Genomic DNA, 17,740 nt, shown 5'->3' with positions numbered 1-17,740 from the left:
TAACCCTAACCCTAACCCTAACCCTAACCCTAACCCTAACCCTAACCCTAACCCTAACCCTAACCCTAACCCTAACCCTAACCCTAACCCTAACCCTAACCCTAACCCTAACCCTAACCCTAACCCTAACCCTAACCCTAACCCTAACCCTAACCCTAACCCTAACCCTAACCCTAACCCTAACCCTAACCCTAACCCTAACCCTAACCCTAACCCTAACCCTAACCCTAACCCTAACCCTAACCCTAACCCTAACCCTAACCCTAACCCTAACCCTAACCCTAACCCTAACCCTAACCCTAACCCTAACCCTAACCCTAACCCTAACCCTAACCCTAACCCTAACCCTAACCCTAACCCTAACCCTAACCCTAACCCTAACCCTAACCCTAACCCTAACCCTAACCCTAACCCTAACCCTAACCCTAACCCTAACCCTAACCCTAACCCTAACCCTAACCCTAACCCTAACCCTAACCCTAACCCTAACCCTAACCCTAACCCTAACCCTAACCCTAACCCTAGTTCCCGTGAACTACATTTCCCGGTAAGCTCTGGGCACCCAACATGGTCTCCCGGAAGTCCATAGTTCGAGAACTACATTTCCCGGCATGCTCTGGGCACCCAACATGGCCTCTCGGAAGTCGGGAGTCTGAGAACTACATCTCCCGGCATGCTCTGGGCAACTAAAATGGCCTCGCGGAAGTTCAGAGTCCGAGAACTACATCTCCCGGCATGCTCTGGGCACCCAACTTGGCCTCCCGGAAGTTCAGAGTCCGAGAGCTACCTCTCCCGGCATGCTCTGGGCAACAAACATGGCCTCCCGGAAGTTCAGAGTCCGAGAACTACATCTCTAGGCATGCTCTTGGAACCCAACATGGCCTCCCGGAAGTCCGGAGTCCGAGAACTACCTCTCCCGGCATGCTCTGGGCAACAAACATGGCCTCCCGGAAGTTCAGAGTCCGAGAACTACATCTCCCGGCATGCTCTGGGCACCCAACATGTCATCCCGGAAGTTCAGAGTCCGAGAACTACCATTCCCGGCATGCTCTGGGCACCCAACATGGCCTCCCGGAAGTTCAGAGTCCGAGAACTACATCTCCCGGCATGCTCTGGGAACCCAACATGGCCTCCCGGAAGTTCAGAGTCCGAGATCTACCTCTCCCGGCATGCTCTGGGCAACAAACATGGCCTCCCGGAAGTCCAGAGTCCGAGAACTACCTCTCCCGGCATGCTCTGGGCAACAAACATGGCCTCCCGGAAGTTCAGAGTCGGAGAACTACATCTCCCGGCATGCTCTGGGAACCCAACATGGCCTCCCGGAAGTCCGGAGTCCGAGAACTACATCTCCCGGCATCCTCTGGGCAACAAACATGGCCTCCCGGATGTCCGGAGTCCGAGAACTACATCTCCCGGCATGCTCTGGGCACCCAACATGTCATCCCGGAAGTTCAGAGTCCGAGAACTACATCTCCCGGCATGCTCTGGGAACCCAACATTGCCTCCCGGAAGTTCAGAGTCCGAGAACTACCTCTCCCGGCATGCTCTGGGCACCCAACATGTCCTCCCGGAAGTTCAGAGTCTTAGAACTACATCTCCCGGCATGCTCTGGGCAACAACCATGGCCTCCCAGAAGTTCAGAGTCCGCGAACTACATTTCCCGGCATGCACTGTGAACTCAACATGGCTTCCCGGAAGTCCTGAGTCTCGGAACTCCATTTCCCGATATGCTCTGGGTACACAACATGTCCTCCCGGAAGTCCGGAGTCCGAGAACTACATCTCCCGGCAGCGCTCAGGCCCTCTGCCGCGCGTGCGCGTGAATGCGGTCTCGCTTATAGACATCTCCGCCGGAAGCCCCTTCGCGTCATTTCCGCCCGTTGCCTCATGCAAGTGCTGGCGCCCGCGATGAGCAGGCGGAAGGCCCCGTCCGGGCGCCCCAACCCGGGCATCTCGGACCTGCTGACGGGGGGGGGGGCGCTGGGGGGACCGCGCCGCGCCTCGGCCGCTCCAAGCGCGTTTCTCCCCGCAGAGCTGGCGAACTACGAGCGAAACGGCAACCGGGCCATCCACAAGTACAACGCCCACAGGTACCGCCTCCCCCCCCCCCGCGCCGTGCGTTGGGCTGCAGGGCCCCGCCGGGGCTGGGCGCTGAGCCCTGAGCCGCGCTGTTCCGCAGGAAGGCGGCGTCCGTCACCGCCCGGTACCCCGGCGAGATCCGGAGCGGGGCCGAAGCCAAGGAGCTGGCAGGGGTCCGCGCCCTGCCTCCCGAGGGGGGCCGGGGGGCCGGTGTCGCGGTGAGGGGAGGTTGCCGGGGGGGGTTCTCACAGAGCCAGCTGGGGCCTGCAGCTGTCTGCGTGCCGAGGGCTTCTGTGGTGGCAGGTTTCCCCTTCGTTGCTTTACTGCTCTGCTCAACGTGGAGGGCAGTAGAAGTCAAAGCCTTGTCTAGAATAAGTAATGCCGTCGTCCAAGTGCTGTGTTGTGTGCAGCACAAGTGCTGCTTGTGTGGAACCCTGCATGCTCTTGTTCCCTTATGGACCAATGTTTTGTTGTGGTTTAGGTGACATCATAGTTCTTCCTGTGGGGCTTTCTTTTTTTCCTGGCTGTAAGTGATCTTGAGGTTAACTGGTGTTTCCTTCTCCCCCAATATTTAGGATGGAGTTGGTGCTAAAATAGCAGAGAAAATTGATGAGTTTTTATCCACTGGCAAACTACGCAAATTGGAAAAGGTGTGTTTCTTCCCTTGTACTGTATTTCTCAGTAGTTGATTTTCTTTGTACTTTGCAACGTAGCCTGCTTACTGTTTGCAATTTCTAATGCTCTCTGTGGTGAGACTCGAATCAAGCATTAGAATCACAGAATGGTTTGGGTTGGAAGGAACCTTAAACATCATCTAGTTCTAACCCCCTTGCCGTGGCCAGGGACACCTTCCCCTAAACCAGGTTGCTCAAAGCTCCATCCAACCTGGCCTTGAGCACTTCTAGGGATGGGGCATCCACAGCTCCTCTGGGCAGCCTGTTCCAGTGCCTCACCACCCTCTGAGTAAAGAACTTCTTTCTAACATCTAGTCTGAATCTATCATCTTTTAGCTTAAAGCCATTACCCCTTGTTCTATCACTACACGCTTTGACAAGGAGTCCCTCCACAGCTTTCCTGTAGGCCCGCTTTAGGTATTGGAAGGTCACTAGAAGGTGTGCTCAGAGCCTTCTCATCTCCAGGCTGAACTGCCCCAACTCCCTCAGTCTGTCTTTGTAGATAGGTGTTCCAGCCCTCTGGCCATCCGCATGAATGTCCTCTGGACTCGCTCTAATAGGTCCATGTCCTTTCTGTGCTGGGAGCCCCAGAGCTGAATGCAGGGCCCCAGCTGTGGTCTCAGGAGAGAGGAGAAGAGGGGGAGAATCACCTCCCTTGACCAGCTGGTCATGCTACTTTTGATGCAGCCCAGGACATAGGTGGCTTTCTGGGCTGCAAATGCACATTGCCAGCTCTTTTTGAGTTTCTCATCAACTGACACTCCCAGGTCCTTCTCCTTGCGGCTGCTCTGAATCCATTCTCCACCCAGCCTGTGCTTGTGCTTGGGATTGCCCCCACCCAGGTGCAGGACCTTGCACTTGGCCCTGTTGAATGGTTGACACGGAGTCTGTGCCGAGTACAAATTAAGGAACTAGTTCTGCCAAAGTTTCAAAACCCTAACCCAAAAAATTAGGACACTCAAAACCTTGACCCTGGAGAACCTAACCTTTAAAGCCATGCAGTGCAGCTTGCAAAGAGGTTACATTCTCCTTTTGCTGGACAGAAGGGAAGCAATAGGGAGAGCTAAGGCTGCAGAAAAACAGCGAGGCCTACTTCTTACCTTCCTTTGGCAATAGCCCTTCACTATATTTATTGATTTGGGCAGATTCCTCTTGCGGGTAATACCAAGCATCCCTGTGCACAACCTCTGTCCTCACCCTTAGAAGCCGGGCTAGAAACCACCTGTAGGCTGCGACCTTCAGCACCCAGCCACAGCACAAGCTGCTGTTCTTCAGCACACACACACACCAACATTCTTCCATTGCTTGTTCCACTCTTCTTCCCAGGTACACCACACCTACACCTAAGAAGCTTCCTTCTCAAGGTTGCTAGACCCCACAGCAGAGAGAGAGGCCCTTGAAGAACAGCATCAAGGCTCCCATCGCATGGCTTCCACATCTGCGAGGGAACAAAGACATGCCACAGCTGGCACAGTCAGTAGAGATGTGGAGTTGCCTTCTACACTCTGGTAAGCCTCAACTGTCTGGGTAATTATCAGTAGCGCCTTTTCCTTAAATAAAGAGAAAGCACATGTATGGTAAAAAGCCTTCCTGACAAGCATCAACTCTGTGCTTCAGGAACAGGGAGAGGAAAACCTCCTAGACAAAGTACAGCAATCACGTGCAGTTTAAAATGGGCAGAAGGGTATGCTTTTCCTCCGCTTCATTCAGTCTTCAAACTGTTTGGGATGGTTTTCCAGCAGGGAAAGGTCGTGGTAAGCTTGAAGCAGAAATGGACTGTGAAAAACAATTGATAAGGGTTTGGCAACTGAAGACGCTCTGTAATGAGAGCTGGGGAACCTTGAAGCCCCCTGCACTCTGGTAGCAGTGTTCTCCCTCCACGTCCCCCCCACTGCCTCTCCCAACCTACAGACAACACTCTCCCCCCACTGCTGCTCACCATTTCCCCAGAAGTAGCTGACTGCACGGCACCTCATCCTGTGCGCCACCAAGGAAGACTACAGGAAGATGGAATTGTTAGCCATAATCTGGTTTTATTATTTTTGAAAAATGGAATGTTTCACTAAAAGAAACTTTAACTAATACTTGTCCAAGAACACATTCACAACAACAAAATAAACAGCTGATATATTTGGCTACAATATGGCAGCAATCTTGCTTTTTGTAATCACAAATTCAAGGTGACCCTGCTCAATAGAATTCACCACCATTGTCATCTTGTATTAAAAAAATATATATATTTATATATATATATATATAAATATATATTATTTATAGTGCTTTCAGTAGCGGCGGGTAAAACGGCTTTCAGTCAGTCTGTTTGTTCTCTCCTGGCCTGCAAAACCTCCTTGTATTCCACCACTCTGCATTATCTGGCTCTGGTTTCCACCTTGTGTGAAGCCTCCACGCCTAAAACAAGAACAGGCAAATTCAAAATTGGACACAACTAAATACTACTACAAATCTGAGAAAAAGCATTTGCTTGTTTTTTTTTTTCTACTTGCAAATCCATACTTGGGTAGAATCTGAAAGTATTATTTTGTATTTTTGACACAGGAATTTAGTGTTTTATTCAGATGTCAGCTACTGTGAAACATTCATAAGCAGTCCAAACACAGCTTCTTACCCTGGTATCCCTCCTCGATTCATCACATGGCCTGGTCCTGACTGACCAGGCATGCTTCTATCACCACCTAATTAAAAAAAAAAAAAAAGGGGGGGGGGGAAGGAGGTATTCATGTTTTCCTATTAAAAAAGCAACATTTTGTTTCCAGAATTGTATTTGCTTTCTTGCCAATGTTGTTAAAGCTCCGTAGGAATTTTAACTACCACTAGAAGTTCAGAAGCAGTAATTCATAGAAAAACCACAATCACACTGGTAAGCAGCAAGTGTACCTTGCCATCTCTCATGATCCCGTCCCATCATTCCTCCATCCACATTTCCCTGCCATGAACGATCTTGATGCCCCTCTAACTTTCGACCATGATCTCCCCAGTCACGTCCATCTCTTAAAAAAATAAAAGAAAGTCTTCTAGGTGTGTCCCTTATCAATTTAACAGCATAGGGTAAGGCCAAATACCATATCCCATAAAAGAGCGTATTAAGGCATTAGTCAAGCTGTATCTATATCCACCCAATCATTGCAGTAAGAACTGTTCAAACTCAAACAATGAGAAACTTGCTGAACAACATCCTCCACACAAAGCCCATCTTTTTTCAATCTACAAACATACTTAGCATCACAATATACTAAAGCACTTACACAGGGAGCAATTCATCAGCCACTATTCCTCTATCTGGTGTATTTATGTAGAACTGAACGTTATGCATCTGAAATACACCTAGCTTGACGACTCACTGATTTGAAGACCACTAAGAACAGTCTCAGTCCCCCACTACTGCAGGAAAGAAAATCAATTCCCTTAAAACGTGTTAGTCACAAATGCAATTTTTGTGGGCACTATTGGACCATCTAGCATAGGACTCAATCTTATCTGTAGAGAAGGAAATTTACAAGAGAACCAGTTACCAACTGAGCTACCTGAACAGTACCTCTTCACTCACTAAATTCCTTGCTTATTCAGACAAGAATAGATATTTGAAGAAGCTACCTGGAGAAAGTATTCACACTTGGGAAACTGCTTCCACTGTCACCCCCTTCAAAGGTTTACTGAGAATTAGAATTAAGATTCAGTAAATTGCTTCCCTTATTTCTTATGCACTAACCGGGTTTGTGGAGGTATCCCTCTCCCTTCATTCATTCTTCTGTCAGACCCATAGCCACCCCAACTATCCCGGGAGTCCCGCGAATGACGGTCTGGCCCTCCATGGCGTTCATCTGGGTAGTGCTGGAAAGCAAATGGTACAGAGTTCTGCTAAGAATTGATACAGGTTTCATTTATGGTATCAAAATTTCAGCTTCTCAGAGGTTGCAGTTTTATGTGCCAGAAAATAAAAACAGCTGTCTCATGCTTCACTGTTTCCATAGTTGCTACTAGGTACAGTTCACCTGAGGCACTAATTTCGTTTCACAGCACATATTCTACTCCAATTGTTGGTAGGTGAAAGCTTTGTATTTGGTTGTGCTGGTGCTCTCTGTTGTTTTGTTTTTTAAGGCTTACATTCTGGCTACACGTTTTCTTTTCCCTTTACTAGAATGCCTGCCTCATTTCTGAAGAGAGGAAGGAAGGAAAGTTTTAGTATACCTCTGTGATAACAGTGTCCACACTTGTCCTTTTTATAGTCTTCTTGTTGCATCATGGCATCGCTTATTTTCTACATATTGTTTAGATACACATCAGAGAAGGGAATCCTTGCCAACTATGGACACATTACTACAGCATTTACCTCTTTACATACTGCAGTCACCTATGACTGTTAAACAGAGAACTTCTATCACCACATATCATATTCTGGTCTGAAGAAACACCATACTGCAGCTCTAATCACTCAAGATTTTTTCCTCAACTATGGCTAAATGCCCTAGTGACTTATGTTAGCACATTACTAGATTAAGTCAGTTACTGACTGAACACATACTGTTTAATTCTAGTGGCAATTCCATTTAAGAAATGGGTATCACGCACATTGTGCTGCTTCTGCTTTGGGACTACTTTGTTTTTTAAACTGAAGTGATTGTTTGGATATGACCCACCTGCCCATCTCGATCTGGTATCCCTCGCGAACCTTCTCTTCTTGAAGAAAATAAGAGAAATTTCAGTCAAATCAACATAGCAATCGTATGTTCTGGTGTTTGTATGAAGTAGCATGTGGAAATTTATCTTTGTTAGGCTTTAAAACTGAGAACACCGATACTTGTTTGGCTGTAAGATATTTAAATGATTTTTTGTTTCAACAACCTAGCATACAGAGACATCACAGTAACGCTTACAGTAATATTAGTAAGCAAGGTGTCACTGAGACACGGTCAGGAACCTGAGGGAAGAACACTGTGCCAGGCCTTGAACCAAGGAATAATATAGAGCGAACCAACCAGCATCAGAAATGAGTTACAAGCAAAAGCAAAGTGAAACAGTTCTTGCCAAAGCTTCTTTGAGAATAAACCAGAAGTGTCAACAGCACTATGCAGAAAGCATTTTTGTAGTCTGTGGAAGTAAAGTCAGTGTAAGCTAGGCTGTGAAGATGAAAGCAGGGAAAGTTTTAAAGCAAAGGAAACTGCTAAATCTTTGACTAATGGATTCACAAATCAGATTTCCATCCATCTTGATAGAAGTTACAGGATCTCCCTCAGCACCACTGCAGACTACAACACAAATTAGCTTCTAGTATTTAAGCAACCTTTTTTGATATATATTAAGTGAGGGAGACAGAATTGCAAGCATGTATAAACTTAGACACAAGAAATGCAAAAGGCTCATTTGTTTTTAGCACTGTTCAAGCCATTAGTAAGCCAGGAAAAGACACCTAACTTCCATAAAAGTACGGAAAGAAGAGCCACCTCCTTACTGACCTGTCCAAAGAATGATCTTGGTATCGGCCACGATCCCTGTGGTCAAAGTCATGGAAGCGGTCCTGACGACCAAATTCAGAGTGGTACCTATCATCCATTGCCATTCGCTTTGCCTCTGGCCAGTAAGGATCATCTCGCCTGAAAGAAAATACACAAAAGAAGTCTCAAAGCAGTCTTCCTTTCTTGCTCTCTTGAACAAGATCTTGAGATCAAACCTCATTCAATTAAATTATTCAAAAAGTTATTTTTGATTTATAATTAAAAACTCTGAACTGTTAAACTGACATCACATTTCAGTTTCAGAAAGAAAGCTAGTTGCATGAACACCATACAAAAAGTGTAACCTCAGCACAGCTGGACATGAGAGGAGTCTAAGAAGTACCTTTTCCTGCTGGCATCCCTGTTTTAGAGTTTAGAAATACAGAATAACCCAAGCTGGAAAAGACCTTCAAAAGTCTAATCATCCACCTGAACTACCAAGTCCCATAACTAAGCCGTGTCCCTTAGTGTTACGTCTACATGCCTCTTAAAATACCTCCAGGGATGGGGACTCCACCACTTACTTCCCTGGCAACCTGTTCCAATACCTGACCACCCCCCTCCATGAAGAAATTTTTCCTTATGTCTCATCTAAGCCTCTCTTGGCACAACCTGAGACTGTTCCATCACATTCTATACCCATTTAAGTGAAGGATTTCTATTCTCAGTCACTCGTCTTTGAAAAATAGTTCCCAATTCTTTCAAATCTGCTATAATAACATTGTGCTTACAGGTACTTAAGTACGACATTTACTTTTTCTAAAGATCAATATTGATCTGTTAACAGCAACAAAATAGAAAGCTTTCAGCTGTGAACCCCAATGACAGTTACAGCAAAAGTATTTTCAAATTAGAGTATTCTAAAGCCTATGTATCTGTAAATGGATGTGGCCAAAAACTTCAGGATCTCTTCCTAGTTACTATTACCTGCCATCAGGATCATATGGCCTTCTCATTGCAGATCGCCGTTCTTGTTCATAGCGTAGCTGTTCCTGCTGACGTCGCAGCTCTTCCCTCTCTCGCTGGATTCGTTCCTGTTCTCTCCTTCTTTCCTGCTCTATGTGCATTCTTTCTCTCTCCAATCTCTCCCTCTCCAATCGTTCCCTGTCAAGACGCTGTCGTTGAAATTCAAGTCTTTCCCGCTCTCTCTGGAGCCTCTGTCTTTCATCCCGTTCATGAATGGCTTGAAGCCGTTGTTCTCGTTCTCGCCTCTCTCTCTCTCTAATTAAAAGAGCAGATATTTTGTTTTCAGTCAATTATCTTGAGTCTAGGCTTTATTGCTTGTTTTGGGTGTTTTTATTTGTTTGCCTTTAAAAAAAAAAAAGTTATATTCTTCCCACTAGCTGCTTAAACACAAATGGTGTATACTCAACTAAATCACAGCCACCTAAACAAAAAATTCGTCCATATAGGTTAGAAAAAAAAAAAAGTAGTAAGTGTAAAGATTCTGCATAAGTAACAGAGTAGCTACTCTAAGTAAGACGGAAAAAGCTTTCATAAGCATGTCCTAATGCAGAACTGAGGAAGTATTTAGAAAGTAGTTACAAACTTTCAGGGAAAACACCCCTATATGAAAAATCACTTCCGACTGAGTAGAATAACAGACCTGAAAGTACCTATAGAAGTTGTTATTCAACTAGAGTCTCCTTAGATGCACAGACTTAGAGACAACCGGTTTCAGTAATAAAAACCTTCATAATTTGGCATTGCATCTGTTCTAGCAATAGTTTAACATCAAATTCATCTGACATACAAATGTGGAAGGTCCAGCACACAACTTATGTTGAAGCCTGTTCAAAAAACATGGTTATGAGAGGTACAAGTAAATGCCATTCAAAGTTTAGAGAAGTGAAAAACTCACCGTCGCCTCTCTGTTTCTCTGATTTCTCTCTCTCTCTGTCTCTGACGTTCACGTTCTCGCTGTTCTTTGATTTTATCAAACGATAAAATATCTTGTTTCTCTTTGCTCTCAGATTTACGATCCTGGCTTTTCGTACTCTGAGTTAAATCAAAACAGTGCATTAGCCAAACGCTTTTAGAGCCCTTGTAGCTACATTTCCTATGCAAAACACCCACCTTATGCCAACTTGAACAAAACAGGCTCTCACACCTTCCCAAAGGTAAATAATATTGAAATTCCACAGAAAAGTCAGGGAGAAGCACCCAGAATTTGGCTAGAACCTCTAAAGAGTTTAAATATATAGAGATATTAGAGGCACAAGATCTGACTTGCACTGGTGAGAAATAATATACCACTTTAAAGGTCACTGGTCACCATACTGGTTGAAATATATTAATTTCACTTACAAATTACATTTCTACTACCTCAACTACAACAGCAGCAACTGACTATAAAGTGGTGAGATTCAAGTATTTACTTTCACATCATCATCTTAACATTTTGTAAAATGCAATTAAAAGATAGCTGTTCCCAATACGCAAGGCAAAAAAAAATTATTTGCATATAACGTTGGTTTACACCTATTATTATAAAAATACTTCTCTGAAAGCTGTACTTACCCTCTCTTTTGATGCAGAAGTTTTCACACTGATAACTGGCTCTCCTTTGGATTTATCCATTACCACAGTCCTTTCAGTTCCTCGACTTGCTAGAAAACAAAAATATGCCCAAGGAATAAATAATACTCAAGACATTTAAGAACTCTTGCAATAGTTTAAAACCATTATGATATGAAGTAGTAAAGAGTTATTTTACTGAGGTTCTTGAATGTCCTATGGAATAACATATTTATGATTTATATAGTTTACTGACATTTTGCTAAGTTGGGGGTGTGGGCAGTAAACTTTTAAGTAGCACTTTCTACCTGGGATGGCAGTTAGAAGAAAGCAAATTTAAGTTTGTTCTTAGGTCTGCAAAATACATGCTTTCAGGAGCTAGGGGAGCGGACACTGCATCAGCTCTAAACCCAGTGACGGTTCCATAAAATTCACGGATTACGATATGCATCTTTTAAGGCCCACTAACGAAAACTGTGTTGCTAAGCTACAAGCATTCAAAGTTGGAATAAAAAAAAAAAAAAAGTTCTAAGGTATTTTCTGGCATGGCTTTTTTTGTCAATCAGGAAAACAAAGTATTGCAAAGTCCATTTCATTCTTTTTACTAAATTATGAATCATGCAAAAGTTGGAAGTTTTCTGACCAGCCACAGTTCTCAATGTTTTAATGCTTGTTAGCCAATTAAGGAAACTTTTTTGTATGTGAAATACAGTATAAGCAACTGTGATGAAGCTTTTATCAACTTCTTTTCTTTAAAAATAAAACAAGTATCTTTGAATGTATTTCTGAAGAACCACTAGAATTACCTGATTTGCTTGCCCGTGATCGATCTGAGGGTCCAGCTTTCTGATCATCTTTCTCTTTTCCTTCATCTTTTCCGTCTTTTTCTGATTTCTTAGCATCATCTTTTTTGTCAGTCTTCTCCTCCTTTTTAATACCTACAGACCTACAGACAAACTTTGCTTTAATAGAAATTCTAACAAGTGCTACATAACCATTCTTACTGATCAAGTCAATCACATAAAAGAAAAAACACTCAAAAACATAGTCCAGTGTCTTTCATGCTGCTGAGCATTTGCAGTATGTCAATGCATACTTGTACGTATGTTTAAGACTAGCAAACAATACTACGCTAAAGCTGTCTAGAAGAAAGAAACTACAGATGATCTGAGTATTTGGCATTTGAGTGCCAGAAGTAAAGGCCTCCTGTTCTGCCTATAAGTAACATTCACACTTAGAACAGGGAGAAGAGGGCCCACCCAGGTATAGGTTGATCCCCTCTTTTTTTTTTTTTTTTTTTTTTTTGAAACAGTGGAACAGATACCTTTAGCACCTGATACAAAGCAGTCTGCCAAAGCATTTCTTTTACCCAGTCTTTTATAGTTTTATGAGAAAATGTGTAGTAAAGCAAAATGCCTCTTTCAAAAAAGCCAAAGCACTTGAAAAACAAATATTGAAACATTGCTTACTACAAACAGTCCATCAAAAATATGGACAAGTTACTAGAAAGATTTGTCAGTTAAAAGAACAGGCCAAGTAAGAATCAGATTATGGGATTAACAGTTCTGATAAAAAATACTGGTTAATGTAAAAATAAACCATCTCCTCATGTAACTGACAAATTTTGATAATAAAACCTGAAAAGCTTTGTATTTCTGAACAGAGGGCCAATCAAGATGTGCTTATTGCTAAAGAAGAGCAATTCCAGATTTTCCAGTATTATTACTATTTCAGATGCAGCACGAAGCAAATCAAGACTTATTACAATTACTGTTCCCTTCTGTCACATGGCTGCGTTTCAAACGAGTTTTAAACAGGAAAATATAAAGAACACTTTACTTCTCAGATTTGCAATCTGCTGAATGGTGCCTGTCTTTTTCCTTCCTTGCTTCGCCTTCCTTTTTGTCTGCAGGCTTTTTCCCAGCTGGTTCATTTTTTGCCTAGAATTTTAGCCAGAAATATTTTTAATAGAAGACAGGCACTAAACTTACACACTTTTATTTTCGTTATACTATCACAAAATAGCTACCATTTACCTTTTCCACAGAAATCATTTTTCCATGCAGCTCTGTTCTATGGAGATGACTGATACACTTGGTGGCTTCTTCAGATGTTGACATTGTAACAAAGCCGTAACAGCGTGCACCAGGACTGCGAGCATTTGTTACTACTTTTGCACCAACCACCTACAGGGGAAAAAAAAATATATAGATAGATACACACACACACATATATATATACACATATATATACACATGTTCTACATTTGCAGCTCCATCACAAAATAAATTTTACCTTATCATTTGAGCAGCTCCATGTATTGGTAATAGTATAGTACCTATCCACTTTTAACAGAGAGGAAACATTCTTGGCACACAATATTCCATTTGTGTTCTAAGACAACAACATTGTTAATCTCATTTCACATTTTCACCTGACCTGTATACTGTCCATGATCTGTATCATGTCCATGATGTTCTAGAAGTGCTTCACTAAGGAACACTTGACAGAAATATCAGAATCACAGGATCATCTACGTTGGAATGGTCCTGTAAGATCATCTAGTTCCACTCCCACCACTCCAGGGGCAGGGACACTTCCTACTAGACCAGGATGCTCAAAGCACCATCCAGTTTGGCCTTGAACAATTCCAAGGATGGGGCATCCACAATTACCCTGGGCAGCCTGTTCCAGTGCTTTACCTCCCACACCACAAAGAATTTCTTCTTTATATTTATTCTAAATGTAATGCTAACAGTGTTACACCTAAGTCAACGGCAACATGAACACAGCTAAAAAGGTTAAAGATTATTGCACACAAGGTCTGAAAAACTATAAACTAAACACCGATTAAACAATTTGTTAGTCTGCATATCCACTACATACCTTTCCATACTTGCTGAAAAGATTCTTCAAGTCTGTAGCTCTAGTAGATGAAGAAAGTCCACTAACCCACAAATTTCTGCCAGAACCACTACCTGCACGACCTAATTTTAAAAAAAAAAAAAAGCCAAACATTGAAAAAGAAAAAACACATTTACACAGGAATGCAACAGTGAAAAAGCAACTGCTCTATAAACTCCACTTTTTCTCTTCATGAACCTCTTTAAGCACAATTTTAACTCTACCTCTCCCAAGCAATCTTAAAATCACCTAACACATTGCACCCTTCAAAAACTAACTAACTGTTGACCTCCACACCTGACGTGCATTTCAACAGTTTTAATGAGTTTTCATCTACACATTGCCCCCTACATTTCAATCACTTTGATGAGAACTACAAAGTATTAAACATTAATTCACAACAGAACTTTTTCTATTTTGTCAGTTAGGGACTGAAATTCACAGTTCACCAGAAATACCATACAGAGTATAGAGATTACATATCTTTGACATTTTCTGACAAATACCAGTCTTGTCAGTACCTACCACCATTTCAGAAACCTAGTGGGAGTACAAAAACTACAGTAAAGATATGTGCACACTTACACACTAAAAGGAAACCAAAAATCACAAGAAAAGCAAGTCAAAGTATTTAAAATTGATCATTACAATTGCTCCATTCACTCTTTCATACATCCACTTACAAAAACTGACTTGAAAGAAATGGTAAGATTTGACCAAAAAAAAAAAAATTTAAGTCACACATACTTTAAAAAAAAAAAAAAAATACCTTTTTCATCTCTTGAGATTATCTTTGCATCTCTGTCCTCCTCAACAGGGCTAAAGACAAAACATCCCGTTATTCAACCAAGCAAGAGCATAAATAAAATTCTAGATTGCACACTAGAATTTGATACCTACCAGTGAATTATTTCTGAAATACAAGATACCGTTCAAATTTTTTGAAAAACAAGAAAAAAATATGGGACTCGTATACTTAAACAGACAATTAATTCTGTTTTGCAGATGACTGAAATTAAAATAATTTAAGAAAACAACCTTTGAAGGTTGAGGAAGGAAAGAAATCAAACCCCCTGCGTTTAAAAAAGTCTGCACAAGGAGAAATAAAACAGATTCTTTAGGAATAGGCTACAATTTCATGAGTCTTGGTGGCCAATTGAAGGAAACAGCTTATTCGCATCACTTAACGACCAATGAAAAAAGATAGCATCTGGTCTATAACGGAGAAAAAACAAACCTCTTTTTCTGATCACCGCCCTCACTGGTTGAGGACTCTCTAGTAGCAGGGGATTCCTCAGAATTAGCTTTGTCTTCTGTTTTCTTGGCATCTTCTTTGCTATCTTTGCCTTCAGGACCTGCGCCTTTTTCCGCTGTTTCCCCACTAGAGGCTTCCAGGCCTTGGAATCGTTTGCTACTCTGATCGCTTAGGGTCTCTAATACTAAAGATTCAGAGTCCAGTTTCTCTTCCTCTATTGTCTGTTCACTTCTCTCCCCTTTTGCTACAACTAAACGCTTTGCCTCCTTCCTTGACACAGCTTGTGCCGATTTGCTGTCCAAATCTAAAGCATCTTCCTCCAACTGAGCGGCAGCAAGAACATCCTCTTCCTCTGCTAGCCTCTTGCCTGGCACCACGTTACTTGCTTCCTGTGCATGTGGCTGCTCCACTTCGGAAGTTTCTTCGTTAAGTAGTTCAGATTTACAAGTTTCCCCCAAAATGTCGAGTATTTTCTCATTTTCTACGGATTTAACAGGAATAGAATGGCACAAGATTTAATCACCAGGGAAATACAGCAATCACAAATGTGGAACTGGCATGGCTGCCACACTAACACCAAGAGAACTTCTAAGCTACACAGAGATTGGAAAACCCTAGTGTACACAGTGTTAAAAGTGCTATGCTAACTGCAGTCTGACAAACTACCTTATCAGCCCTAAAATGTTAACAGGGAAGAAAAACGTCCCCACAGATTTAACAAAAACCTTCTGGCTGATCCTTGGTATTCTTCATGAAATCGTTCAGCTCTGTTTCTTCTCTAGTTAGCTTCCAAAGTCCAAGATGCTTAACTGAACATATCAATGCACTGAGAGTTCAATTTCCGAATTTCTGTGAAATTCTTTTAGCAGACAGTCCAACACGAAAATTGGGCATCTTCTGATGGTGCATGAGTGTGTTCGCAGTCCCAGAATGTGAGTATGATCTGTAGAAAATTCCCATGACGACACTCTATTCCTTCTTCTGAAGTTCAGTCACCAGAATTTATGTTCTGTACCAAAGTTTTATATTACCTGCATTCCTTTATTTATATTCACAGAACTGTAATACAGTGTGATATCACAAGATCTGTTTTATACTCAGAACCTTTGCATCTTTAAGGCTCATTCTTTAAATCCGTTGTAGTTGAGAGCTCTATACAACTATTTCCTCCCATTAAATACAAGTTTTCAAAAAGTAGGTCTCCACAGATCTGGTGATATGACTGGGTTTCCAATCTCTATGATCGTGCATGACCTGGATTGTCCACCATAATATAAGGTACACTATGGTAATGCATTAAAAAATAAACAGCAATACAAAAAGAATTAAATGAAAAATGGAACTGTTTCAAAGCCCTGGACCCTCCCCCCCCAACACAATACACCTATAAAAAAAAAAAATAGGAAAAACACCACAGTACCTGGCTCCAAAGGTAACTCTTCAGTTTCCTGGGGAGAAAAGCAGCAAAGGTAGAAAAATATTAGTATTCAAAAAAAAAAAGTCAAGATGTTACTGCTTACTCCCTACACCTTGGAGGAAAGCATTACTATGATGTATAGTATTTCTACTTTGAAATTATTGAATTTCAAATGAATTTCTCACAAGATGGTTTAACATTACTTTTTTAAGATTTTCATGCTTTATGAAACATTAATATTTCAATATTTCTCAAATTCAGACACCACAAACTGGAGGTCAGTTTCAAGCAACTACAATACTGATAACATTTGTTTTTTTAAACATACAACACAGTAATACTTTTACAACCCTACTCACATTAATATGGGTATATAAATTATCACATGTAAGTGACATAGACCATATTTTATCTTTGTGTTATCCTTCTCTAGGGTGTACTTTACAAAGTCTGCCTTCTGAAAATGGTATTGAAAGAACCACCAGCCTCACTTGAAGCTACAATGTTCTTACTCAGCCATGAATGATCTCAAAATGAGGCCCGTATTTCAGAACAGATCAGTTTCAGCTTTATTGCCAAAACAGGATACATACTCTTTTAACGAAAGTTAAATATAATATAAGGTATCAAGATCATTTATACAATGGATAACAAGACTGGAAGCTGTACGTGTACATACACAATTTACCTTTATTACAGTTAAATCAGATGAAGCAGCATTGAAACTGTTTCCAACATCTTCAGCCTCTACCTTGAAAAACAGAAAGCATTTCATTAGCTATAAAAGAAGAGTATTCCAAACAAAATCTGAATGAGAAATCAATTAGAAATTATTTCCTTTTACAACTGTCAAGCAAATCTCTCAGCATGCAAAACAACCAAAGAGGTTAAAAACCTGACTGGTGACTCCCACACATCTTACCCATCCCCACCATATGAATAAGCTTTCCCATTACCCAAGATATGTTGGTTGCCTCAAAATCTTTTAAGGTCGTTGATTCTTGCAGCAATATTTATTTTTCTCTCTTATTTACAGCAAGAACATAGAGTCAAGAAGTCTATGTGACTAGATAACCATATTTTTTACTGAGAAAAGAAGACTGCAGGAGTTGACCTAAACTCTGGCACTTTTGAAACTGAAAAAAAACCTTTTTCATTATTCTCCCTTGGCTTGCGTGAGGGAAAGGGTAAATGACTGGAGATAGAGGGTTGTTTACTTCTGCAGCTTGAAGATTTAAGAGGGAAAAAATACCCATTTTGTAACTTTATAGTCTAGACTGATGAAACAATGTGTACACACAACAAAGAACTACACTTCCCAATCAGACTGGATACAAATAACTTTCTTTGAGCCTTTTGTTGTATGTTTCAGAAGGTAAACACTT

At 41.8% G+C, this 17,740-nt stretch overlaps 1 protein-coding gene and 1 long non-coding RNA gene across 9 annotated transcripts in view; one reads left to right on the top strand and one right to left on the bottom strand.

The window, feature by feature from the left end:
- The first annotated feature begins 1,898 nt into the window (after positions 1–1,898).
- On the top strand, positions 1,899–4,506 carry LOC309887918. Its single transcript, XR_014319106.1, has 4 exons — positions 1,899–2,089; positions 2,654–2,728; positions 4,079–4,260; positions 4,370–4,506. It is a non-coding gene; the product is annotated as an uncharacterized lncRNA (long non-coding RNA).
- Positions 4,507–5,021: 515 nt separating this feature from the next.
- The window catches only part of LOC309887916 (scaffold attachment factor B1-like), a gene marked incomplete at its 3' end in the record, with an annotated part of 16,319 nt that continues 3,600 nt past the window's right edge, over positions 5,022–17,740 (bottom strand). For 4 of the 8 annotated variants that reach the window (XM_082779963.1, XM_082779959.1, XM_082779964.1 and 1 more), the window contains 17 exons: positions 17,044–17,106; positions 16,359–16,386; positions 14,921–15,419; positions 14,453–14,502; positions 13,666–13,766; positions 12,816–12,965; positions 12,619–12,719; positions 11,586–11,725; positions 10,783–10,871; positions 10,124–10,260; positions 9,190–9,483; positions 8,224–8,361; positions 7,408–7,447; positions 6,480–6,601; positions 5,648–5,760; positions 5,379–5,445; positions 5,022–5,161 (listed from right to left, as the gene is read on the bottom strand). In XM_082779963.1, coding sequence (XP_082636089.1) covers positions 5,035–5,161; positions 5,379–5,445; positions 5,648–5,760; positions 6,480–6,601; positions 7,408–7,447; positions 8,224–8,361; positions 9,190–9,483; positions 10,124–10,260; positions 10,783–10,871; positions 11,586–11,725; positions 12,619–12,719; positions 12,816–12,965; positions 13,666–13,766; positions 14,453–14,502; positions 14,921–15,419; positions 16,359–16,386; positions 17,044–17,106 — 2,259 coding nt within the window. The remainder of the gene's footprint in view (positions 5,162–5,378; positions 5,446–5,647; positions 5,761–6,479; positions 6,602–7,407; positions 7,448–8,223; positions 8,362–9,189; positions 9,484–10,123; positions 10,261–10,782; positions 10,872–11,585; positions 11,726–12,618; positions 12,720–12,815; positions 12,966–13,665; positions 13,767–14,452; positions 14,503–14,920; positions 15,420–16,358; positions 16,387–17,043; positions 17,107–17,740) is intronic. The other 4 variants (XM_082779960.1, XM_082779961.1, XR_014319103.1 and 1 more) reach the window with 4 other exon arrangements.

Source organism: Aythya marila (assembly GCF_965140915.1).
Source record: "Aythya marila genome assembly, chromosome: 27".
Lineage (NCBI taxonomy): Eukaryota > Metazoa > Chordata > Aves > Anseriformes > Anatidae > Aythya > Aythya marila.
This window is presented reverse-complemented; position numbering and strand designations above follow the sequence as displayed.